Raw genomic sequence first — 22,509 nt, 5'->3', positions numbered from 1 at the left:
AGTGTCAAGTCTACTTACTTAGACCTACTCAGATCTACTTATCTGCTCCTTATCCTTGAGCAAACACTGGGCACCATCATCTCAAACTTAGCATGTCAAATAGCGAGTCTGTTCTTCCCTCTCTTCATTCCCCAGGGTTTACTCTCAATCACGTCACCGGAACAACGGCACCACCAGCCAGTCAGTTGTTTAAAACAGAAACCTCAGAGTTATTCCTGGTAACCCCTCCCTCATTCCACTTATCTACTTCATCACTAGAACCCAATACCCTGCCTCCACCATCATCTCTCCCTCCTCCCCGTCACCATGCTACCCGAAGCCACGGCCGTCTAGCTTTGAAAATCGGGACAGCCTTATGCCTTCTAACACGAGCATTCACTCATGCCTTGTCACCCAAAAAAAGTCGATGCTATCCTATCATTCTTGTTAAAACTCTTCAAAAACTCCCACTACACTTAGAATAAAATCTATGCTAACATGGCTCAAGTGACTGTGTCATTTATTGTCTAAACCAGGACATTTTCAAGAGTGAAGAGGGAATTCTTCATAATTACATTAAGAGAACAGGCCCTAATGCAAACAGTCCCTGTGACCCTAGAAATAAGATCACCCTAAATACAGCCCACAGGTCATTGTTATCTGGCCACTGCCTACTTCCCCAACCTCTTCTTTAGTCATTATTCTCTCTTTATTACTACACTTAACCGCAATGGATTTCTTTTTACTGATAAAAGCATTGAGCATCAGGGTGCCTGGGTGGCTCAGTTAGTTGAATGTCTGACTTGAGCTCAGGTCAGGATCTCATGGTTCGTGGGTTCAAGCCCCGTGTCAGGCTCTGTGCTGACAGCTCGGAGCCTGGAGCCTGCTTCAGATTCTGTGCCTAAATCCCTCTCTGCCCCTCCCTTGCTTGTTCTCTCTCTCTCTTTCAAAAATAAACACTAAAAAAATCATTAAAAAAAAAAAAAGAAAGCACTGAGCGTTGCCAATGTAAAGCTATCACATGGGCTGTTTATTCCATATGACTAGAGTACCATTTCCCCTTTCTCTGCCTGGCCCTCTCCATTCGACCCATGTCTTCCTTCCCCTCTAGACTGGGGGTTCCCTGAGGGCAAGAATCAAGCATGTTTTATTACCTGTCCCCAGCCCACAGTGGGTGCACAGCAAATACTGATTAAGGGAGTGAAAATGGCTTGGCTGAGGGGTAGTGGGATTTGACTGTGAATTCTTGCTTTCCCACATGGATCTACTTCCCCCATATCTCCAAGTCATCCAGCAGGACTGAATGATAATCTGCACACCTGCACTGAAAGGCAAGATTCACCCTAGAATTAGTTTTTAAAACATCAACGTTGTGGCTGAAAGGGAACCACCATGAATTTCAGGGAATACTCACTTACATGACATTTATGATGACACTGTAAATCAATGCATAGGCCAGCAGCTAGCATTTACCGAGCCCTGGATAGGAGTTAACATCATGCTCCACAATCCATGTGCATTATTTCGTTTAATACCTAAAGTTAATAAAACTACTCTACGTGTTGGGTAGGCACCCACTTTGTAAATAAGGCAACAAGGACCTGGAAAGAGTAATTTGTTCAAAGCCCAGCACGGGTAGAGCAGAATCAAAACCGAACCCAGTTTTATTCGTTTTTACATCAAAGAAAAAGTTGGGTAGCAACCTGCTAGGTGGGCTACTTATGGGGAAAAAAATGGCTAAAATTTAGGATTTAGCACAGATCAATAGGACAGCAGGAGCAATAAAAGCCTGTATTGTGCAAAAGCAGGGACAAATTTAAATTAAAACTTCAGAAAGTTCTGACAATTGAGAAAAGGAAAAGAAATATTTCAAGCCATGGATTGGTTGAAGTCGTTGACGTTATTTCCACATACTGTTACAAGGACATCTTTTTGTAGAAACTATTACTTTACATTGAAAAGTAGAAAGTCATATTCATGGTATAGACATAAATGTTAAATGAAATAGATTATCTGGGGACAGGGAATTGAACTAAGCTACAGGCAGACACAGAAATTGATATTCAATGCCCCCTAGTGAGTATTAGTTCAGCACACTGGTTCTCAGATTGATTGACACCGAAATTAGTATTCTGTAATTTGTAATTAGATGTAGGAAGCCAGAGCACTTTGGAGGCATTTGATGGGTTCTCAGGCAGGCAGCTTAATTGGTAATGAGATTTACGTGTTGATGTTAGTGCAGCAGACTGGAGGCTGAAGGATAATACGCTACTATCCGTTTTCTTTCTAAAGAACAGATTGCTTTGTGTATCTGAAAATAGGATTATACATGTATAGGAATACCTATCCTTTCATCACATATGTAACTAGATACAAACGCTCTGGTAAAACTTTCAGTTTCACAGCAAATTATTACAAGGGTCCAATACAATATTGGCTAAAATAGAATGAGTCCTTGAACTTCCTTTTATTCATTTCCTTAGATGTTATTAATGCTCAAATGTAATGACAATTATGTGGCATTTGCAAATAGGCACATCCTGATTGCCCACAGCTATTAAAAGTCCTTATTAATAAGACCTAATATACATATCCCGTGGGGAATCTTAATAAATTTCAAATTTTATTTTCCTGTTCAAAATCATTTCCACCATAAAAGCTAGTTTTCAGCTGAAAAGTCCAGGCCACAGCGAATGTCTTAAGGCTCTATAATAGGGCTATACCTGAAAACAGAAATGTCACTTATAAATAGATTTAAATTAGTTTCAACCCTATGATAGACTGCAAAAACAACAATGGCCACACATTCTTCGCAACTCCTCCTATCAGTTGAAACTGTAGTTGGTGTAGACCTGTTTTGACTAGAGGGACGTTAGCAAATATGAGATAACCAAAGGTTTGAAAAGTGTTTGCACGTTGGGGCCTTTTCCACCTCTTTTTGCTTTTGGAAGCCAGGCATTATGAAAGAAAGCCAAGGTTAAGGTGCTAGCTGCTGAAGACATGTGGTTCAGGCACCCATCAACCAGCCAAATGGTAGACAAGTGAGGGGGGAATTCTAGAACCAATCGACCTCTACTTGATCTGCCGGCTGAATACCAGGAGAAAAGCAGAAGGACCACCGAGATGTGCCCAGCTCAAATAGTCAAGCAAAAAATCAACTGCTGGGATGCCTGGGTGGCTCCGTCGGTTAAGCGCCCGAGTCTTGATTTCAGCTCAGGACATCATCCCAGAGTTGTGGAATCCAGCCCCACATCAGGCTCTGCACTGACAGCATGGAGCCTGCTTGGGATTCTCCCTCCCTTCCTCTGCCCCTCTCCCCCACTAGCTTGCTCTCTCTCTGTCTCTCTCTCTCTCCCTCTCTCTGTCTCTCTGTCTCTCTCTCTCTCTCTCTCTCTCTCCCTCTCTCTCTCTCTCTCTCTCTCACACACACACACACACACATTTAAATGGTAAAATGAACAAGCTAGATTTTCAATTAATACAAAGATCTATACCTCTTGGTTCAAAGGAACCTTGTGTTTCCAGGAAACACGTTTTCACTCACTAAGTGTTTACTTAACCTTGTCACGTCAAGAGTGGCAACATTTTCCAATGAAGAAAACCAAAGTTGATTAAAGCAGCTTGCAAAGTTGCTTGAGATACATTAGGAATGCACTTCTTTGATATGTCCCACTAAAATGTATTCCAAATATTCTCTCTCTCTCCCTCGTTTGCTCGCTTATAGTACAAAGTCTGCTTTTTCGTTCCTGACAATGGTTTAAAGAAGAGACCAACCGCACACTTCTATTTACATTTACCTTTTCTGCATTTGAGATTTGACGTGGCCACAAGTTACTTTTCTGGAGCATAAACGAAGTAACAGCTGTGCGAAATTCAAATAAGTAATTCTTGTAACATTTGAACTGCTATATAATGCACTACATTTTTGTCAGACCGAGCTTTTCCGGCAGTCTGCAAAGGAGACCCAGAATCTAAGTGATAAGTATGTGGTCCTTGGGGGAGGGAGAGGAAGAAATGGGGTAGAAAGATGTTTTCAGGGGTAGGCAAGGAACACTACGGTGGGTGGGATCATGGTTTCCTGTTCTTAAATTCTTCGAGAAAGTTTTGAGCTAAAAGGCCCCTGTGAGTCCTATGTCAGAGTAATCAATTCTGAAAACATATTTCACATGTGACAGCCACATGCGAAACACTTTTACGAAACTTCCACCGGTACCCTTCTTTTCTACACAGATGTGCTGTCATGTCAAAGATGCTGCAGTGAGAACCATTTTTGGGATACTCTTACGTACTACACTGGGCTTAACTCATGTCTTTCATTGCATCTTTGCTTCTAAGGGAATGTCACAGAATCCCCCTCTTAGGGAAACATTCTACGAACCTCAGCAAATTTAATTTTTGGCAATGGCCATCAATGGAGAATAGAATTTGATATCCACCCAAGAGCCTCTACCAGTTTGAGCACTTCCGGCCTGGACTGTCACCCACTAAGTAAAGAATTCTTCCACTCACTTAGCAGCTCCTCCCCAGAATGATGCAGAGGCAGGAAGGGTCTCAGGGTGGGCATCCCCCTGTCAATCTCTCCTTCCAAAGAGTGGTCACTGCAGTTCAAACTGTAATAGGACACATCCTTCCAGGGGCAGCTAACCCTCACCTATGAGTGTTATCCAGGTGGCAGGGACACCGCTTGTCACACTTGATGCCATACAGCCCTTCTGGACACAGACGCGCCTCGCAACGCTCGCCAGCAAAGCCTGCTTCGCAGAGGCACGAACCGCTCACGTGATAACATTTCCCTCCATTGACACATTGGCAGGTCTCCGCACAGCCAACTCCGTAGGTGCCAACGGGACACTCGTCCTGGCACCTGTCAAGCAGGAGGCGAGAGCAGAAGACAGATTAGTCAGTGCCGTGTAAAAATACACAGTCCATTCTGATAGGCTTTGTGATGTATAAACTGAACCTGCTTTTCGCGTTTGATACATTGTTTTCGCGACAGTCCCGTTACAGGTATAAAAGCAGTAAGCTGAATCACTCTGGCTACAGATAGTATTAACAGCAGTATGAGTCTGTTCAAAGGAATAACAAAAACGAAACCAAAATAAAATTATGAACTTGCCACAGGAAGAACGTTTTTTACCTCGTGCTTGCTAAAGATCTATAGATATAGACACAGATACAGATATATCACTTGAGGAGATACCGAAAACGGGAGAAGAGTAATTGCCCAAATTAGGAAATTAAAATATTGAAATAGATGCTTTCCCCATTTTAACGATAAAACTTTGTGGCATATTTCAAACAATGTTAATTCTCTTGGCTTTCACGGTGGCATCAATATTTAATCTCAGCCATGTGTCTGCTCTTTTCAAAGCTGAATGACAATAATTGCCCCTCATTTAGAAAGTTATGCATTTAATAAACGCAGTTGTCTTTAGATCTGGGGAAGTCAGAGCTATAGCTATCAGGTTTCCTTGATTCCACCTGGGGAACTCTTGCCAGGAGATTTAGAGACGCGGGGAGTTTCCTAGCACAAACTTTTTGGAAAGTGGGGTATCGTCCTCCGTAAGAAGGTTGACCAATAGCAAGGAAAAAATATCCGGTCCCCAAAACTGACTTTATCTTTTAAAAAATAACATTAGAGTCTGCTCCTAAAGGAAGGACAGGGTCTGGATAAGTTGGATCAGGTGGGAAGCTAAGTGGCCGCAAGGAAGTATGATGGAGAAGAGAAAATTCTCATCACGCCATAGAATGCATGACCAGTTGTCCAGCCAGCCAAGTTTCTTTGTGACCTGGCAAGGTGACTTCACGGAGCCTCCCGCAACAGAAGGAGCACTTCCTGCCAAGGGAGAGTGAGATGGGGTCTTGTCTAGCCAAGTGCCGGCCATAAGTAGGGTACACTTTGTGGATATCAGCAGACACTTCCCATGTGGCTCTCATGTCATGCCAGAACCACGGTCAAAAAGGTAGGTCAGCACTGCATTTTTTTAGACCAGTATAATGCCAACAGCAAGTTCAAAATAATGAATTCAAGGATACCTAAAGGCACTGGCAAAGGGGCTGAAAAGCAAACATTTTCCACAAGGTTTGCTTATGTTTTATGGGGCGTGATTAGTAACAATACCAAGACTGACTGGGATTCTATTTAAGAGTAGAAGATAAATCTCCAGATCCCTTTGACACTTTTCTGGTCAGGCCTGGCTCTAGCACGTATTTCATGAGACAGAGAAAAGGAAAGGAGCCTCTGGTAAACTTGGTTTCACCTGACTCTTAAGACCATCTTTAGGTATGTTTGTCAAGAGGCAAAATCTTCAGATCAACTGCTCAACAGATCATTAGCAAAGTTCTGTAGTAACTATCATTTAGCATAAAATCAGATGTGTGTCTTAAGGTTACCCAGGAGTATACCTATTTTTAGACCAGAGTATTTTTAAAGGGTACTCTATTTTTAACTTGTAAGAAGCTTTACTAAGCCAAGTCACTTAGTTTATTCCTTAAAGATGTAAACTTTAGAGAAAGAAATGCTGAAGTACAGTAATTTGGCCTCGTCATGGCTCGGCTAAAGGATGGTAAGACAACTATGCAACCTGTTCATCCAGATCTTCCTGCAATTCAGTCCCAAAAAGATAAAGATAAACAAGGTGAAATAACATTGCTTCCTCTCTCTTATATGGATTTGAAAACTAACCAAAATGTGAAGCTTTGGGATCCATGATTTTAACTTAGTAAAAAGCTTAGCTCTAAAAGTGGGTGAACTGAGTATAGATCGGAAGCCTGGAAAAAACGTCTGTCCACGGACAAATGACAGGGAAACAGTGTGTATATTTCATCCTATCTTGGCAGAGACTTCCTTTTCTTTGGGAAAACAAAATCCATAATAACTGGTCCTGGACCATATTTACCTTTCTAAGCTATAATAAAACATAGTACTAGTTTGTATTAAAAATGGCAAAAAGCCATTTGAATTTTACTTACTGAAGTAGCCATTATGTAAAGCTCACTTCATAGTCTCCTTTCTTTTTCATCAATGTTGCACTTGTAAGAGAATCCTGTGAATAACAGTTATGTCTATTTCCATCTACTAAACCAAGGTGGTAGGGTATCTTCCTAGAAGTAGACATTTTCCATCTTTGGAAATAAAAGCAATCACGAGGTAGCTTATACCTTTCAGGTTAGCAGAGTTAAAAGTCTTTGTCAACCAGACTTATCTCCCTTTTTGGCCCCTTTATCTAAAAGAAGCATCATTCTCAATGAATTTCATGCCCTTAATGTTGTTTTTGTGGTCCCAGGCAGAACAATGGGGGAAAAAAATCTATCTTAAGAATTAGTAAAAGAGGTAATAGATGTTCTTAGGAGAGACAGCAGAGAGGCTGATAAAGATATAGCAATAAATAGTGGCCACAGCAGAAATATAGAAATTTGGAGTTTATACATTCTTTCATTTTTTTAAATATTTTTTAACGTTTATTTATTTTTGAGACAGAGAGAGACAGAGGATAAATGGGGAGGGTCAGAAAGAGAGACAGACACAGAATCCAGGGCAGGCTCCATCCAGGCTCTGAGCTGTCAGCACAGAGCCCGACGCGGGGCTCGAACTCACAGACCATGAGATCATGACCTGAGCCGAAGTCGGTTGCTCAACTGACTGAGCCACCCAAGTGCCCCTTTAATTTTTTTTTAATGTTTATTTATTTTTTGACAGAGAGAGAGAGACAGAGCAGAGACAGAGGGAGATACAGAATCCAAAGCAGGCTCTAGGCTCTGAGCTGTAAACACAGAGCCTGACATGGGGCTCGAACTCACAAACCACGAGATCATGACCTGAGCCGAAGTCGGACACTTAACCGACTGAGCCATCCAGGCGCCCCTCATTTTTGTTTTTGAATAATGCTCTGGGATTGGAAAAAAATGGATAAGCTTTAAGAAGAGATAATAAAATACAACCCCAAGTCCCAAACCAATGAAGGTCACAGGCTTATTTTAATACCATTTTGATTATTATATTGCATCTTGTTACAAATGGATGGAAAAGGAAGTGAGTTAGCATATAAGGGGTGGCAGCTCCTTTCTGCCTGGTCCTTTTGAGCACGTTCCCTCCCTAGAGGGCTTGGAATAATTGGGCCAAACCATGATTTCGTGGGAAAGAATCGCATTCCTCATTAAATCTGGGATCGATGGATCAGCTGCCTGCCTTTCAAGCATCTGGAACTACTGCTCTGGGGGAAATATAAAAAGTGCTGGAAAACAGCCAAATTTTCCACAATCCTAGATACCAGAAAGTTCCCCCATTGGAGACCAAAGCCGCATCCCCCTCCCCCCCAGCCCAATTCCTGTCTGTAATTTCTGACTTTACCTCCTCTGACCCACATTCCTTCTTCACTTGCAGGTTAATAGGGAACACAGGCATGGCCAGACAATCTTGGCTTCACCTTAACAGACAGCCAAACTGAGGCACAGATCTCTCCGTGCAGCTCACTCTTAATGGAGCACCAGTTACAGGAAAGGACCCCAAAGGTCTGAGCGATTCCATGGTGGCCCACTAGCACGAAGAACACTATTTTAACCCCTTCAAAAGAATCTGCATGAGAATCTGGAAACCACCAGATGGTAGGATATCTTTCTAGAAGTAGACATGTTCTACTGGAAAATAAAAGCAATCATGACGTAGCTTATACTTTTCAGGTTAGCGGAGTTAAAAGTCTTTGTCAAACAGACTTAGCTCCATTTGGGGGATATAAGGGATATATAGATAGATAGATATAGATGATATAGATGATATAGATATAGATATAGATATAGATATAGATATAGATATAGATATAGATATAGATATACATATACATATAGATATACATATAGATATACATATAGATATACATATAGATATACATATAGATATAGATAGATATCTTCCCTCTTGCCTGGCTGTGCCACATTACAGTTCCTCACCACAATGTCCTCCTAAACTGTCCACAAGCCCCAGGGACTATTATTTGGGCATCCCATGAACCTCTCTGCCTGCCTACAAGGTGTCTGTTTTGTTTTTTCTGCTTCTACTCTGGCTGGGAGTGCGTCCCCACATCCTGGAAACACTCTGCTGACAGCTACCAGTGGTGATACCTGCTCCCCCAGGCAGCAGCCCTCTGGTCTAACCTCGGTGATCAAGTTACGCTGACTTCTTAAAACAGGGAAATGCCAAGACCCCAGGCCCTCAAAGCTGCTGTCACCACAAACTGCCCCATAGCTGCTCATTTTCCCCAATCGTGGTGACAAAAGTGCATGCTGTGTGTGTGTGTGTGTGTGTGTGTGTGTGTGTGTCTAGAACCCAGATGGGCATGGTATAATTAAAAACAGAAATCAGGGGCGCCTGCGTGGCTCAGTCGGTTAAACGGCCGACTTCGGCCCAGGTCATGATCTCGAGGTCCGTGAGTTCGAGTAGCACGTCGAGTAGCTCAGAGCCTGGAGCCTGTTTCAGATTCTGTGTCTCCCTCTCTCTGACCCTCTGCCATTCATGCTCTGTCTCTCTCTGTCTCAAAAATAAATAAACGTTAAAAAAAAATTAAAAAAAAAAAAAAAACAGAAATCATGTTGTCAAGTCACCAGAAAAACAATAGTTAGTGGAACAACAACTCAAGAAGATGTTCCCTCTTCAACTTCCTTTTCTTCCTTTGGCTCGTTGCCTTCCTTGCCTTAATCTAAAATTCACCTGGAAATTAGCTGTTATCCACCCCTCCCCTGCATTCTAAATAAGATGAGGCTAAGTCTGCAGTATACGTTCGCCTTACAAGTGTGCCTTATATGTTTGTTGTCTTTGTGTTGCCTCAGATTTGAGACTTAAACCAGTAGAGGACAAGAAAAACGATTATACAGCTGATCCTCAAATAACATGGGTTTAGAACACACAAGTCACTTATATGCTGATTTTTTTTTTATAAATACAGTCTGCTACTGTAAATATATTCTCTCTTACTTATGATTTTCTTAACATTTTCTTTTCTCTAGCTCACTTTATTCTAAGAGTATAGCAATACATATAACATAGAAAATATGTGCCAACGGACTGTTTATATTATCAGGAAGGCTCCCTAAACAGTAGGCTATTAGGTTAGGTTTTGAGGGAGTCAAAAGTTACATGCAATTTTTCGACTGAATAGGGGGTCAGTGCCCCAAACCCCTGAGTTTTTCAAGGGTCTGTATTTAATTTCTTAGTGCCCTAAAATATTAGACAAAGCTATTATCTTCATCTTTCCAAAATATAACAATAAGCCAGGATGTAGGTCACATAAACTTTTTGAGAAGCTCAGTTACATGTTACAAAAACCATGCTCTGAAAGGTGTCAGTAATTTGCAACATCAAAAAATAAAGGTAAAATACATAATTACATTAACAAAAGATGAAAAGCCTTTAATGAAGCCTTTCATTAACTTTAAAGAAGTTAAATAGATAATACTCACAAAAGTTCCTAATAAAAACAGGGATTAAAAAAAAAACACCCAAGCATGAAAAATTTTACTAAAAACCAGTAATGAGCATGAAACTACACTGAAGCCATTTTCAATGAAATTAGGAAGAAGACAGGAATTCCCAGTTTTACCTGTTTGTCAACACTGATGTAAAGGTTTCAATTAATGAAATTATTTCAAGAAAATGAAACAACCCTTATAATTATAAATAAATGAAACAACCCTTATAAATATTATAGAGACAAATATCTTTTTTTTTCTTTGGTAGGTGATAAAATAACTTTAGTGTTTGCTAAGTAACATTTGAATTAATTAAAAATTTTGGTAGAGAGGGGCGCCGGGGTGGCGCAGTCGGTTAAGCGTCCGACTTCAGCCAGGTCACGATCTTTCGGTCCGTGAGTTCGAGCCCCGCGTCAGGCTCTGGGCTGATGGCTCAGAGCCTGGAGCCTGTTTCCGATTCTGTGTCTCCCTCTCTCTCTGCCCCTCCCCCATTCATGCTCTGTCTCTCTCTGTCCCAAAAATAAATAAAAAACGTTGAAAAAAAAATTAAAAAAAAAAAAAATTTTGGTAGAGAGACTAAATAAAAACACTCAAAATCAAGCCTGCCTTTATCCTGAAATAGCCAATTAGAAACTGAAATGGGATTTTCCCAAAAATACAAAATACTTAGAAATAAATTTAATACGAAAGTGCAAATTCTAAGTTGGGAGGGGGAAGTGAGGGACCACACTATACAGCATCATATTTTTTTCTTTTTTTTTCTTCTTCAAAGTTTGTTTATTTTTATTTTTTTACTTTAAATTATACTTATTATTATATATTCATAAAAATAAAATTATAATAAAAACACATATTGATTATATAAAGTTAGAGAAATTACATAGCAAGAAAACAAATTTTCCAGTATTCCCACAATCTAGAAATAACTGTCATTTACATTTTACTGGATTTCCATTAGTGCTATAGTATCTTATTAAAAGTCAAAAACAGATCAGCCTTTTGGAAAAAAAAAAATAATGAGGGAAGAAAGTTGAAGAAATTCTTAGGTCACAGATATCATCAAAAATAATGATAGTTAATTTTTATTTGGTCCCCAGACATCACTCAAATTGACAATCACTAGTATTTGTACAGTTCAGAGAAATCACTCAACTATAATAACAGCTAATATTTGTAAGCTTCCACACTGTTCTAACCACTTTAATGTACTTATTGAATCCTGAGAGCAACCCCAAAGGAAAGTAAAATTATTTTAGCGATAAGGATGTATCTAAGGACACAGGTTCCAAAAAATCTTTGTTGTGAGCCATTATAATCTCCTACCTCTCAAGTCTTTTTTCTCTAATTGTATGCACACATCCCAAAAGCTTGGTTATCTGGTCTTTTAGGATGTAAGAGAGGAAAGAGAAAATTAGAAGGAGTAAGGTGTGCAAAGCCGTCTAGGGTAACCCTTCACTGATACAAAAAATGACAGTGGATGGAAGGGCCGGGTGAACACAGCCATTCATTTGCTCTTATAATCTTCAAAGTCCAATTGGATCTCACTTGGTCGCTACTCCACAGGGAAATGACTGGTATTCTTAATGGAATACTGAATCATAAGAAGGTAACTTTATGCCCAGCATACTTTTTAAAGCTAACCAAATACACATCCAATTTTGAAATAAATCTATCAAAAACCATTTAAAATGTAAAAAGTGGCTGTCCAGCCATTCAACTGTTGAGCACGAAACATTTATCACGGGTTCTGAATAGCTGGGATTTTATTTCTTTATTTTAATGCTGTCTGTCTTCAATTCACCATCACTGTCGATGGTTCCATTTCTACACAATGAGTTGGGAAAAAAATCTGTCGAACACATTGATACCTTATAGACGCCTCTGGATATTACAGAACAGTCACAGACACGTAGTAGCAAAGGTATTCCCTGGGCTCTGCAGCCTTTCCTTTCACACCATTATGAACAGTCAGAGAAAGATAAGACTATCCCTTACCGTTCCCCTGTGTATCCTGGGCTGCAATGACACTGGCCTGTGGCAACGTCACACGTCCCTCCATTATGGCACTGACATTCTTGTGAACAGTTCTTTCCAAAGCGACCCTGAGGGCAAGGCTGACCACACACTGTGCCCTGCATTCAAAGAGATTTGGAAAATTACATGGGCCTCCAGCCAGGGAAGGGCTAAAGGAGGAGGGAAAGAAGAGAGGAAACAAAAGGAGGAGGAGATAAGGCAACAGGGCTGCAAGATAATTAGATGAAGGGGATTTTAGAACACTCTGTTCATCATCTGAAAAATGTTAGGAAATTTAAGTGGACTTATTTACTTGGTAAGCCTAGATCTCAAGATACGTTCAAAGATGCAGAACAGGGGCACCTGGGTGGCTCAGTCAGTTAAGCGTCCAACTCTTGATTTCAGCTCAAGTCATGAGCTCATGGTTCGTGGGTTCGAGCCTCGCATGGGGCTCCATACTGACAGCAGGGAGCTTGCTTGGGGTTCTCTCTCTACCTCTTTCTGCTCCTCCCCTGCTCACGCACTCTCTCTCTCAAAATAAATAAATATTTTTTTAAGAAAAGATGGCAGAATAATCTTAATAAATATCCATATTAAAAAACTGAAGTTTAAGATAAAGTTACACAAAATTATTATGGTAACCTAAGGAATTTATAAATCCTCCTAAGCGTTCTTCCTTGTGTCATACATGTACAATAAGTCAACAATACTTACTGAACATCCATTACATGAATGGCAACATCTGGTGCAAATACAATATCCAAATGCTTTACCATATGTTCTAAGGAAAACACACATTATCATTGGCTTTATTTCTTACAAGGTATAATGTAGCATAAGACGGAAATTTTGTGTACCTGGATTAACAGTAACATTGCCTAAGAAGTAGTTCTACAAGAATGAACCTAGACATTTTATTATGAGAGAAAAACACTTTTATTTTCAGCAGGTTGAACAAACATTGGTGGGCCAAGATCAATAGGAAAGCTTATTTCCTGGGAAGAAAAATCAAGAGAGGAACTTGGACATGTTTCCTCACCCTAGAGGCTGTCCATCTTGTCAGGCACTGTCACTATATTTAACCCAATCCTCTGCTTTATATGAATAAGTACCAATAAGTCAGTGAAATACCTTCCCGTTTTCTGCTTCACTTGGCCATATAACTTGGGCTTGTAGCTTATCATCTGTTTATTGGAGTTATTGTTAGAGCAAACAACATTTCCCAAATAACAGGGATTTTTAAACTGTTTTTTTTTAACTGTTGCAAGCTGTTGCTTTGTCCTCCTTCTCTCTAAAAAAAGGCAGACTGTGGGCACTCTGAAATTGGAGGCTAGCAAACACCAGATGGTTTTGTAAATGTTTATTCTGGATAGCATAAGAAAATACATTTCCTCTAACTCCTGGCTACCCACAAAGGCAGTTGGTGTGCTAATTAAGTCTCCTCTGGTGGTTTCTAGCTATCTACAAACAGGGAAAGTTCTTCCACAGACTCTTGGAACTGAAAAAGCCTTTGAGAGATGATTCAAATCAATGCCTCACTGAGAATCATCTATGCATCAGGCATAGAGTTAAGCTCTGAGAATCAAAGTGATAAGGTCACAACCTTTAATTAGTTCACAATGTGATGAGGGGGACAGATGAAAAAATAGCTCTAATCCCTCCATTCTAGCACACCATAACAACACGACTGAAAAAACAATGTGCCAAGGGTCAATCTGCGGTAAGCAGAAATTCTGGTGAAAATTCTCATTCTCCCAGGGACTGATCCTACCCACATTTTGTAATGGTCCCCCATCAGCTTTAGAGATGTTGTTGAAATATTGTTTGTGAGTAAAGATTAACGTGAGCAAATAGCTTTAAGTAAGGCATTCTTAGGAGTTGAAATGCATGTGTGTGTACATGTAAAAGGTATATATTTCATCTTTGAAAAGCACCTAGAGTAATAGCACAAATAAAATATTGTAGAGAGAAGTATACCTTAGAAGCTCAGCTCTCAATTCACAGATTGAGAAATGACCCGAAGCATTCAGTAAGAAACTTCTACCAAGGTAGCAGCCTCAGAGTACAGACACACTGGAGAATGGGAAGATCCATCTACCCAGTAAATTGGGATTCATGGTCCAAGCCTGTGGCTGTCAGTACACCATAACCATAACCATCCCAACCAGAAGAAAGCTTCAACCTCAAGATGAGGCAACTATACAGACAACATCTATACAATAGTCCTAGAGTAGAATGCCTATAACTCTTCATCCAAAGAACACGGAGCTTTCCGGATACTCTGCTGCCCCAACAAAATCCTTCCCTTGCCAAGAACCAAGCAATGTCCAACAATGGCAAAAGACTGCTTATAAGAAATGAAGAAGAGAAGGAGTCAAAGGTAATTCAGTATTTCTACCTTGGACAATAAGAAAGAAATGCTGGTTTTAACGAAGATTTTTAAAAAGCAGAAAAGGAGTAGCCTGAAGAAAGACTTGGGTTCATGACAAGTTTTGTCTCATTAGCAATGATTTTGATGTGGCTCGAGCCAGTTCAGTACTTCTCAATAGCTCCCTTGTTCACCCCATCATCAGCCACTCAGTAAAAGGCCCCTCACTCTGACTCCACTGATTTAAGGGGTTTCTTTGGGCTCTGCCTCTAGATCCAGACCTTGTCTTGTCTGCTTACCTTTGTAACGCTCACCTTGGGTCTAATATTTCTTTCCCCCTTGTCTACATGGTCCTCACATCTTGAACTCTCCCTTACTTCCCATGATTCTCACTGGGATGTGAACTCCAGTTCTCCTTTGCTTCAGGACTACAACAAGGGTATTCGCAGACCAATTCCACTCCATGTCTGGGTCTTAAGGCTCCAGCTTGGGTGGAGCCCAAGTAGATGGTGGTTTCATGTCTACAGGTCATCTGGGTTGGGGTGTTTAATAGGACAGTGACAAATATATGTCTGGACTCCGAAGGAAGGTCAAGATTTGGGAAAAATCAGTAGATGACTGTTAAAGCCGTGGATCTGGGTGAGATTTTCAGAGATTTATAGTAGGAAAAGAGAAGAAGGATAAGACTGAAACCTAGGAAATACTGTAACAAAGAGGTGTGAAGAAGAAAGAGGTTAGGAAAAGAGATCTTCAGTAAGAGAAGTAGGAGAGGGGGTTATCAAATAAATGGAGAAAAAGATTATGAAAGGGAGGCGAATGAGCAACAGGGTTGGAAGCTTTGGTGAAGTCAAGCAGAATGAGCACAGAAAGGTCAGCACTGGATCTGATAATCAAGAAGTCTCTTATGACCCTACAAACATAGTTTTACTACAGCTGCTGGTGATAGAAGGGGATAGTGAAGTGAACCGTTCTCTTAATTTTTGTTTGTTACTGAAGGAAACAGACCTTGGTCGTTCACTCTTGTGCCTTCAAGCAGATGTACGCACAAACCAATGCCGGTAATGGCCATATCACACCCAGGTTTCAGAGAAAGCTAGTTAGCAAATCAGCTTTGATATTGAGTGTGTTGCAATGTTGCAAAACACTAAGCCCGTGAGACACGACATGAAGAAAGTGTAACATGGTCAAAGTTTGGGAAGTGGGGTGAGTGACAGCTTCCCCTTGGATTTGCATACAAAAGGCTTTGAGAAACTCTGCCATACCTGGTAATAAACCTGGTTCACCTCAATGTGCCTCCACAAATATATGACCAGATCAGTTGTTCACATAACCCTCACTCTGTTGAGAATAATGGTCTCAAAGAACAATAGTGATCCATGGAACTTAATTATAAAAACAATTACAGACATATTTCATTTACTGTGTTTTGCTTTATTGTGTTTCACAGACACATTATGTGTTTTGTTTTTTCTTTTCTTTTCTTTTCTTTTCTTTTCTTTTCTTTTCTTTTCTTTTCTTTTCTTTTTTTTTAAACATTTATCCACTTTTTGAGACACAGAGACACAGTGTGAGCAGGGCAGGAGCAGAGAGAGAGGGAGACACAGAATCCGAAACAGGCTCCAGGCTCTGAGCTGCATAGAGCCCGATGTGGGGCTCGAACTCATGAACCGTGAAATCATGACCTGAGCTGAAGTCAGACGCTTAACTGACTGAGCCACCCAGGCACCCCGCGTGTTTTGTTTTTTAAACAAAATGAAGGTTTGTGACAATCGTGCATTCAGCATGTTCAGTGATACCATTTTTCTTTTTCTTTTTCTTTTCTTTTTTTTTTTTTTTTAAGTAGGCTCTATGCCCAACGTGGGGCTTGAACTCACAACCCTGAGATCAAGAGTCGCACGCTCTACTAAGCCAGCCAGGGGCTCATTTTTTCCCCCGTGTTGGCGCCATTTTTTTCTTTTTTGTTTTTTTAATGCTTATTTATATTTGAGAGAGAGCATGTGAGAGAGAGGGGAGAAGGGCAGAGAGAAGTGGGGACAGAGGATCTGAAGCAGGCTCTGTGCTGATAGCAGAGAGCCTGATGCAGGGCTGGAACTCACAAACCATGAGATCATGACCTGAGCCGAAGTAACTGACTGAGCCACCCAGGCACCCTGACACCATTTTTCTAACAACATTTATTCCTTTCACATATCTCAGTCATATGTTAGTAATTCTAACATTGTTTCAAATTGTTTTCATTACTTTTATGTTTGTTATGGTGATCTGTGATCAGCGATCTCTGATGTTACTAATGTAATTGCTTTGTTACGTACATTGGTTTTTTAGACATAATGCCATTGCACTCTTAATAGACTACAGTATAGTATAAAATAACTTTCAAAAGCTGTAGGAAACCAAAAAAATTCATTTGACTCACTTTATTGTGGTATTCACTTTATTGCTGTGGTCTAGAACCAAACCCGAAGTATCTCCGAGGTAGGTTTATATTTAGATTCTTCCGGTGTTTAAATATTCTTCTGGTGTTTAACGGCATTGTCTGTCATACACGAGATGAAATATTTCCCTCTTTTTTTATCCTGAGGGAAAGTGCAGGACAGGTGGCCACTATGTTTTCCAATGAGGACCCTAAGTGCACTTCAAGATTTAATCACCTTCTGCCTGAAAATGGACGGAAGGCTTCCAGCTTTAAAAATGCTCAGGTCTTTCCAGTTTTGCCACCTTTAACCATCGGTGCAACTTTCCTTTGTGCTAGAGTCTCCTATGTGCCCTTTGGGGTGGGGAAGGGGAGGAAGGGAGCTTACCAGCCAGCCAGAAGGGCAAGAGCATTCTCCGGTGACGTGATGACATATTCCTCCATTTTGGCAGGGGCATCTCTGCTCACACTGTGGGCCGTGCTTGCCGGGGGGACAAAGATCCTCACAGCTGAGGAATTGAGGTGTGACAAAAGATACTATTACTGACCCAACCACACGACCCTCGGATTCAGACACAACAGCACCCAGGACCCTAAAACAGATAGCTTTCTCCGTTCGGAATTCTTCATTTCGTTAACATCAAGATATTAACCACATTGGCTGGAAAGGTCGTTGAGGGGTCACCTAGACCTTTCCTTTCTTTGGGGCTATTTTGTAATGAAACTGTTTTATCTGCTTTTGTTTGTGTGTCTGTTCAAACCTCAAAGGAGACTGAAACACTGGCACAGCCCCCGCTTTGTGTACATATTCCTCATAATTAATCTCCAACAATCTCTTCTTGAAACTGATCGTTTTCCATGACTTTAACCCCCACCCTTTTTCTATGAATGAACTTTCCTCGCTAAGGCTTTGTCTTGTCCGCTCTCCTGTAAAATTGGTCCAAGTTTTCCAAAGCCCATTGTGGCCTTGATAAAAACCCGTAAGAGCAATATTAACAATTAAGTCGTTTGAGATGATCATTCTCCCAAAAACCAGGGCTTTCTAGGCTAATGCAGTTTTTCCTTTAGCTCTACTTTATAGCTGTTAATACTGTTGGCAGGAAGTATTTACCTAATCAGCCGCATTTTTTCAAGTTTTAGCTCTGTGATTTACAAGTGTAATTTTCCCAGTAAGAGAATGATATTTTTCTATATCCTACTTTTTTTTTTTTTTTTTGGCAAATTCTGCCTCTTATTCTCTTTGCTTATACAAGCCACTGAAGAATGTCCTTCATACCAAATAAAGAAAGTAGTGGAGGTTAAGAAGATGCTCCAATTTGATCCAGAAAGAATGAAACTATCTGCACCCACATACCCTACACAGATGTGATACATTTCTTTCATGTTCACAAGGCAACATATGTATCCACAGGCATTAAATAACCCAGTTAAGCTTTTATCATGGACTATTTCCAACATCTTCCCCTTTTTCTCTTTTCTAGGGCACTAAACCCACCCCAGCTTTCTCCAGCTAATTAGTTACCACACAAAGCAGAACAGCATGGATCATTACCTATGAGCAGTGTAAAATAAATGCACTTGTCGGGGAATCGAAGCAGATCCTCAAATCTGCCCCAGCAACCCCCAAATGTTTCCACTCAATGCAACATCCCAGTCCTCTCTGTCTCTGCCCTTCCAGAAGGGCAGCGTGGAAGCCGGCCCTCCGACTTTGGCTGGGGTCTGATGTTCAAGAGTTAAACAGCAGGAACATCTAGTGGCTGTCACTGCTGATCTCCCCATCTGTGTCTGGAGCCCCGACCTCTCTGTGACTTCAGGCAGCAAGAGAAACAGAAGCACGGGAAGGCGATGGTGGCAGCAGCATGAACGGAGAAGGTGAGAGGCCTCCGCCACCTTGCCCTGTGTCACTTACAAGGCTCCAGTGTATCCCGGCGGGCAGCGGCATTCCCCCGTGACGTGGTCACAGGTGGCTCCATTCTGACACTGGCATCGCTGGCGACAGTCATTACCGTAGGTGCCCTGCTCGCAGCGGTCCTCGCAGCGCCAGCCCCGGAAACCTGCAGCACAGTGGCAAGCCCCCGTGATGGGGTTGCACAGAGCCCCGTTTTTGCACTGGCACCGGCTGCTGCAGTGGGGCCCCCAGTGATCACCATCACAGGCTGAAGAGGGGGAAAAACAATGGAGGGTGTCAGAGTATGGATGCGGGTAAGAGCAAGCTCTTCAGAACCCGCTTTCCTCTCCCCTTGACGAGACGGCTTCATGACCCCTTCGCTGCTACATCGAGGCTCTGACACCAGCCAGGCAATGCTTCATAAATGTGACCAGCACTAAGTAGGCCACTTCCAATCACTCCATTGCTCAAGCAGAGCTACGTTTTCCAGCTTCATGACTTTGCTTGGCCTGTTTCTTGCACCCAGAGTGTTGAGTTTGATGTGGCTAGAGTCAAGGGCTAGGGGAGATGTAAGTAATGGGGGGGTTGGGGGGAGAGGAGGCCGGCTACCCAGATGGGAAGGTTCAGCTCATACAAGGGCTTAAATGCACACTAAGGAACTGGATTGCATCTTGAGAATACGGTATTGGCCGTAAAGGATTTTGAACAATGAGAGACAATGCAGATTTGTGTCCTAGAAAGGTCATCTAGCTACATTCTGAGGAAGGGGCAGGAAGGAGCTCACAAGAGGCAGGGAGATGGGGCAAGAAGAATGGCAGTAGATCAGGAAGTAAGTGAGGTTCAGGGGCCTGCCTCAGGCAGTGATCCTGGAGACCAAGAGGGGTCCTGCAGGCAGAGCTACTGTGGAGTGGACCCACCCTGCTATAGGTCTAGGCTGGAATAATCCAAAAGAAAACTGATCTGCTTTCAAGGTGTCAAAGAATGTGTGGATTGGGAGGTAATCAGAAAAGAGAGAAAACTATTGATACAAATACTTAAATTCACTGGCTTACTGGGGCGCCTGGGTGGCTCAGTCAGTTGAGCATCTGACTTCAGCTCAGGTCATGATCTCCTGGTTCGTGGGTTTGAGCCCCACATCAGGCTCTATGCTGACAGTTCAGAGCCTGGAGCCTTCTGTGGATTCTGTCTCCCTCTATCTGGCCCTCCCCTGCTCATGCGCGCTCGCTCTCTCTCTCTCTCTCTCTCTCTCTCTCTCAAAAATAAATAACTGTTAAAAAAAAGTAAACTGGGGCGCCTGGGTGGCTCAGTCGGTTGGGCATCCGACTTCGCCTCAGGTCATGATCTCACCAATCCTGAGTTCGAGCCCCTCATCAGGCTCTGTGCCAACAGCTCAGGGCCTGGAGCCTACTTCAGATTCTGTGTCTCCTCCTCTCTGTGCCCCTCCCATGCTCATGCTCTGTCTCTCTGTCTCTTAATAATAGGCGTTTAAAAAATAAATAAATAAACTCAGTAAGTTTATTTAAACAGTAAGACAAACATGAAACTGAAAATGGACAGCAAAGGAAAAGACAACAGGCACACAAAACCAGGTAAGACAGTAACAGAAAAGAACATTTGAGAAATAGATTTAAAAGCATAATTCCAAAGGAAAGGAAGAATGACTGCAATTCAAGTCGATGAGCAGGAATAGGGGAGCAGGAAAGGAAAAATTTTCAATCCCGAACGTTCTACAAATTGTAAAGGGGGATGATAAGCAAAACTAACTCAATATGCATTGCCTACCCAGCTGTGCATTTATTTACTAATTAGATGCTATAAAAATCACTAGGGAAGAAGCACCCTGCCTGGAGCTCTTAGGATAAACTGCTTTTATGACTTAAGACACAGTTTCACTTCGTAAAAATTCTCTAACTTTAACAGATCTAGAATCAACCATTGGAAAACAAAACAAACTAGGCACACAGCAAATAACTTAGAGGAGATGTACAGGATTCACCTTCCAATATTAGAATCAACCTTTCATTTTATAACATCAAAAGGTTTAAATGAATAATTTTGTTTTTAATCACCATGGCTTCGTTCTCATTACCACCTTAATAAACATACTTTAACGCAATTAAAAACAATAAGAAGATTATTGAATCTAAAGCAGATCAAGAAAGCAATTACCTAAGAATTCACAATCATCTTTCACAAAGAAAGATTAGGTAGTAGTTCTGAGATTTAAGCCTCATTGTTATTCATACGGTTGTTTCCTTTATTGCCTATGGATATGGACAAAGAATTTTTTGTTCAATTATAACTCTTTCAATCTAGGACCTATACTTTAAAAAAAAATACACAGTATGTTTCTTTAAACCCCCTCGGGTATCCAAGTAGAAAAGAACATACCCTGTTTTTAAGGTAAGTTACACAGTCCTTTGTAACTTGTTCCCTGGTTCATCAATCCTAAGAGTAAGGAACAGCTTCATTCCACATAAGCCAAATCCCTTATCCTATAATCTGAACCAGTCGATTTGGTGATTTGGTTCATCACCGTTCTCTGTATTATAAATGATCTTATTCCCGAAATGTGAAGGTATCCTTGATCCCACTTCTTGCAAGATTAAATACAACCCTCAATACTTTTACTTATTTTTTAAAAGCTATTCAGTTTCACTCACTTTCTCTGCTCAACCATCTCCAAAGTTTCCATATCCCTCTCAACTTGTGGGAGCCTCATATGCTAAGTTAAATATTCATTGTTTCTTAGTGTATCCTGGGGTATTAAGTGAGCAACACAAAACACAATTTTAGTTAATAATACTACCTTGATAAGGACAACCTGACTGTGTCAGAAGCACTTAGAAAGAAAAAACCATGATGGGTTAGAGTTCTTTCTTCCCACGGTGGCAGTGGGATAAGGGTGTGCTGGCACGCATACATTTTATGGAATATGTTTTACAACATCAGGAGAGAAGTGGGAAGAAAGAAGTCAAGGTACTGAGGGGACAGAACACGTCTCTCTTCTCTCTTGTGATTCACTTCCACATCCCATCCAACAATTTCTCTCCCAGAAGAGCAGTCAGGGAGAGACCAGTCCTATTTCCTTGGGGTTAGATAAATGCAAAAAACCCCCAAAAAAACAAAACACACACACACACACACACACACACACACACACACAAAACAAAAACCCTTAAGACACCTCCTCATGATAGAAACAAGTTCATAGCAGAAATTGATAACTATCAGCATCAAAGAAAGGGTTTCAGGCTTTAAAGGAAATATTATCATGCCGACATGGTTAATTTCCTGTCTATATCTAAGCACTGTGGTATGCTTTGAAGTGACAGCTTCTCCCTTTGGGGCTGTGTTTCCCTAACAGGCCATTGATACATGGACCTC

The 22,509-nt window shown here is 41.3% G+C and overlaps 1 protein-coding gene across 1 annotated transcript in view; it reads right to left on the bottom strand.

The window, feature by feature from the left end:
- The window catches only part of MEGF10 (multiple EGF like domains 10), a 134,904-nt gene that overhangs the window by 48,661 nt on the left and 63,734 nt on the right, over positions 1 to 22,509 (bottom strand). The window contains exons 5-8 of the mRNA XM_032592755.1: positions 19,144 to 19,390; positions 17,623 to 17,743; positions 12,436 to 12,572; positions 4,631 to 4,843 (exon numbers count right to left, since the gene is read on the bottom strand). Coding sequence (XP_032448646.1) covers positions 4,631 to 4,843; positions 12,436 to 12,572; positions 17,623 to 17,743; positions 19,144 to 19,390 — 718 coding nt within the window. The remainder of the gene's footprint in view (positions 1 to 4,630; positions 4,844 to 12,435; positions 12,573 to 17,622; positions 17,744 to 19,143; positions 19,391 to 22,509) is intronic.

The sequence above is a fragment of the Lynx canadensis genome, chromosome A1, assembly GCF_007474595.2.
Source record: "Lynx canadensis isolate LIC74 chromosome A1, mLynCan4.pri.v2, whole genome shotgun sequence".
NCBI lineage: Eukaryota > Metazoa > Chordata > Mammalia > Carnivora > Felidae > Lynx > Lynx canadensis.
This window is presented reverse-complemented; position numbering and strand designations above follow the sequence as displayed.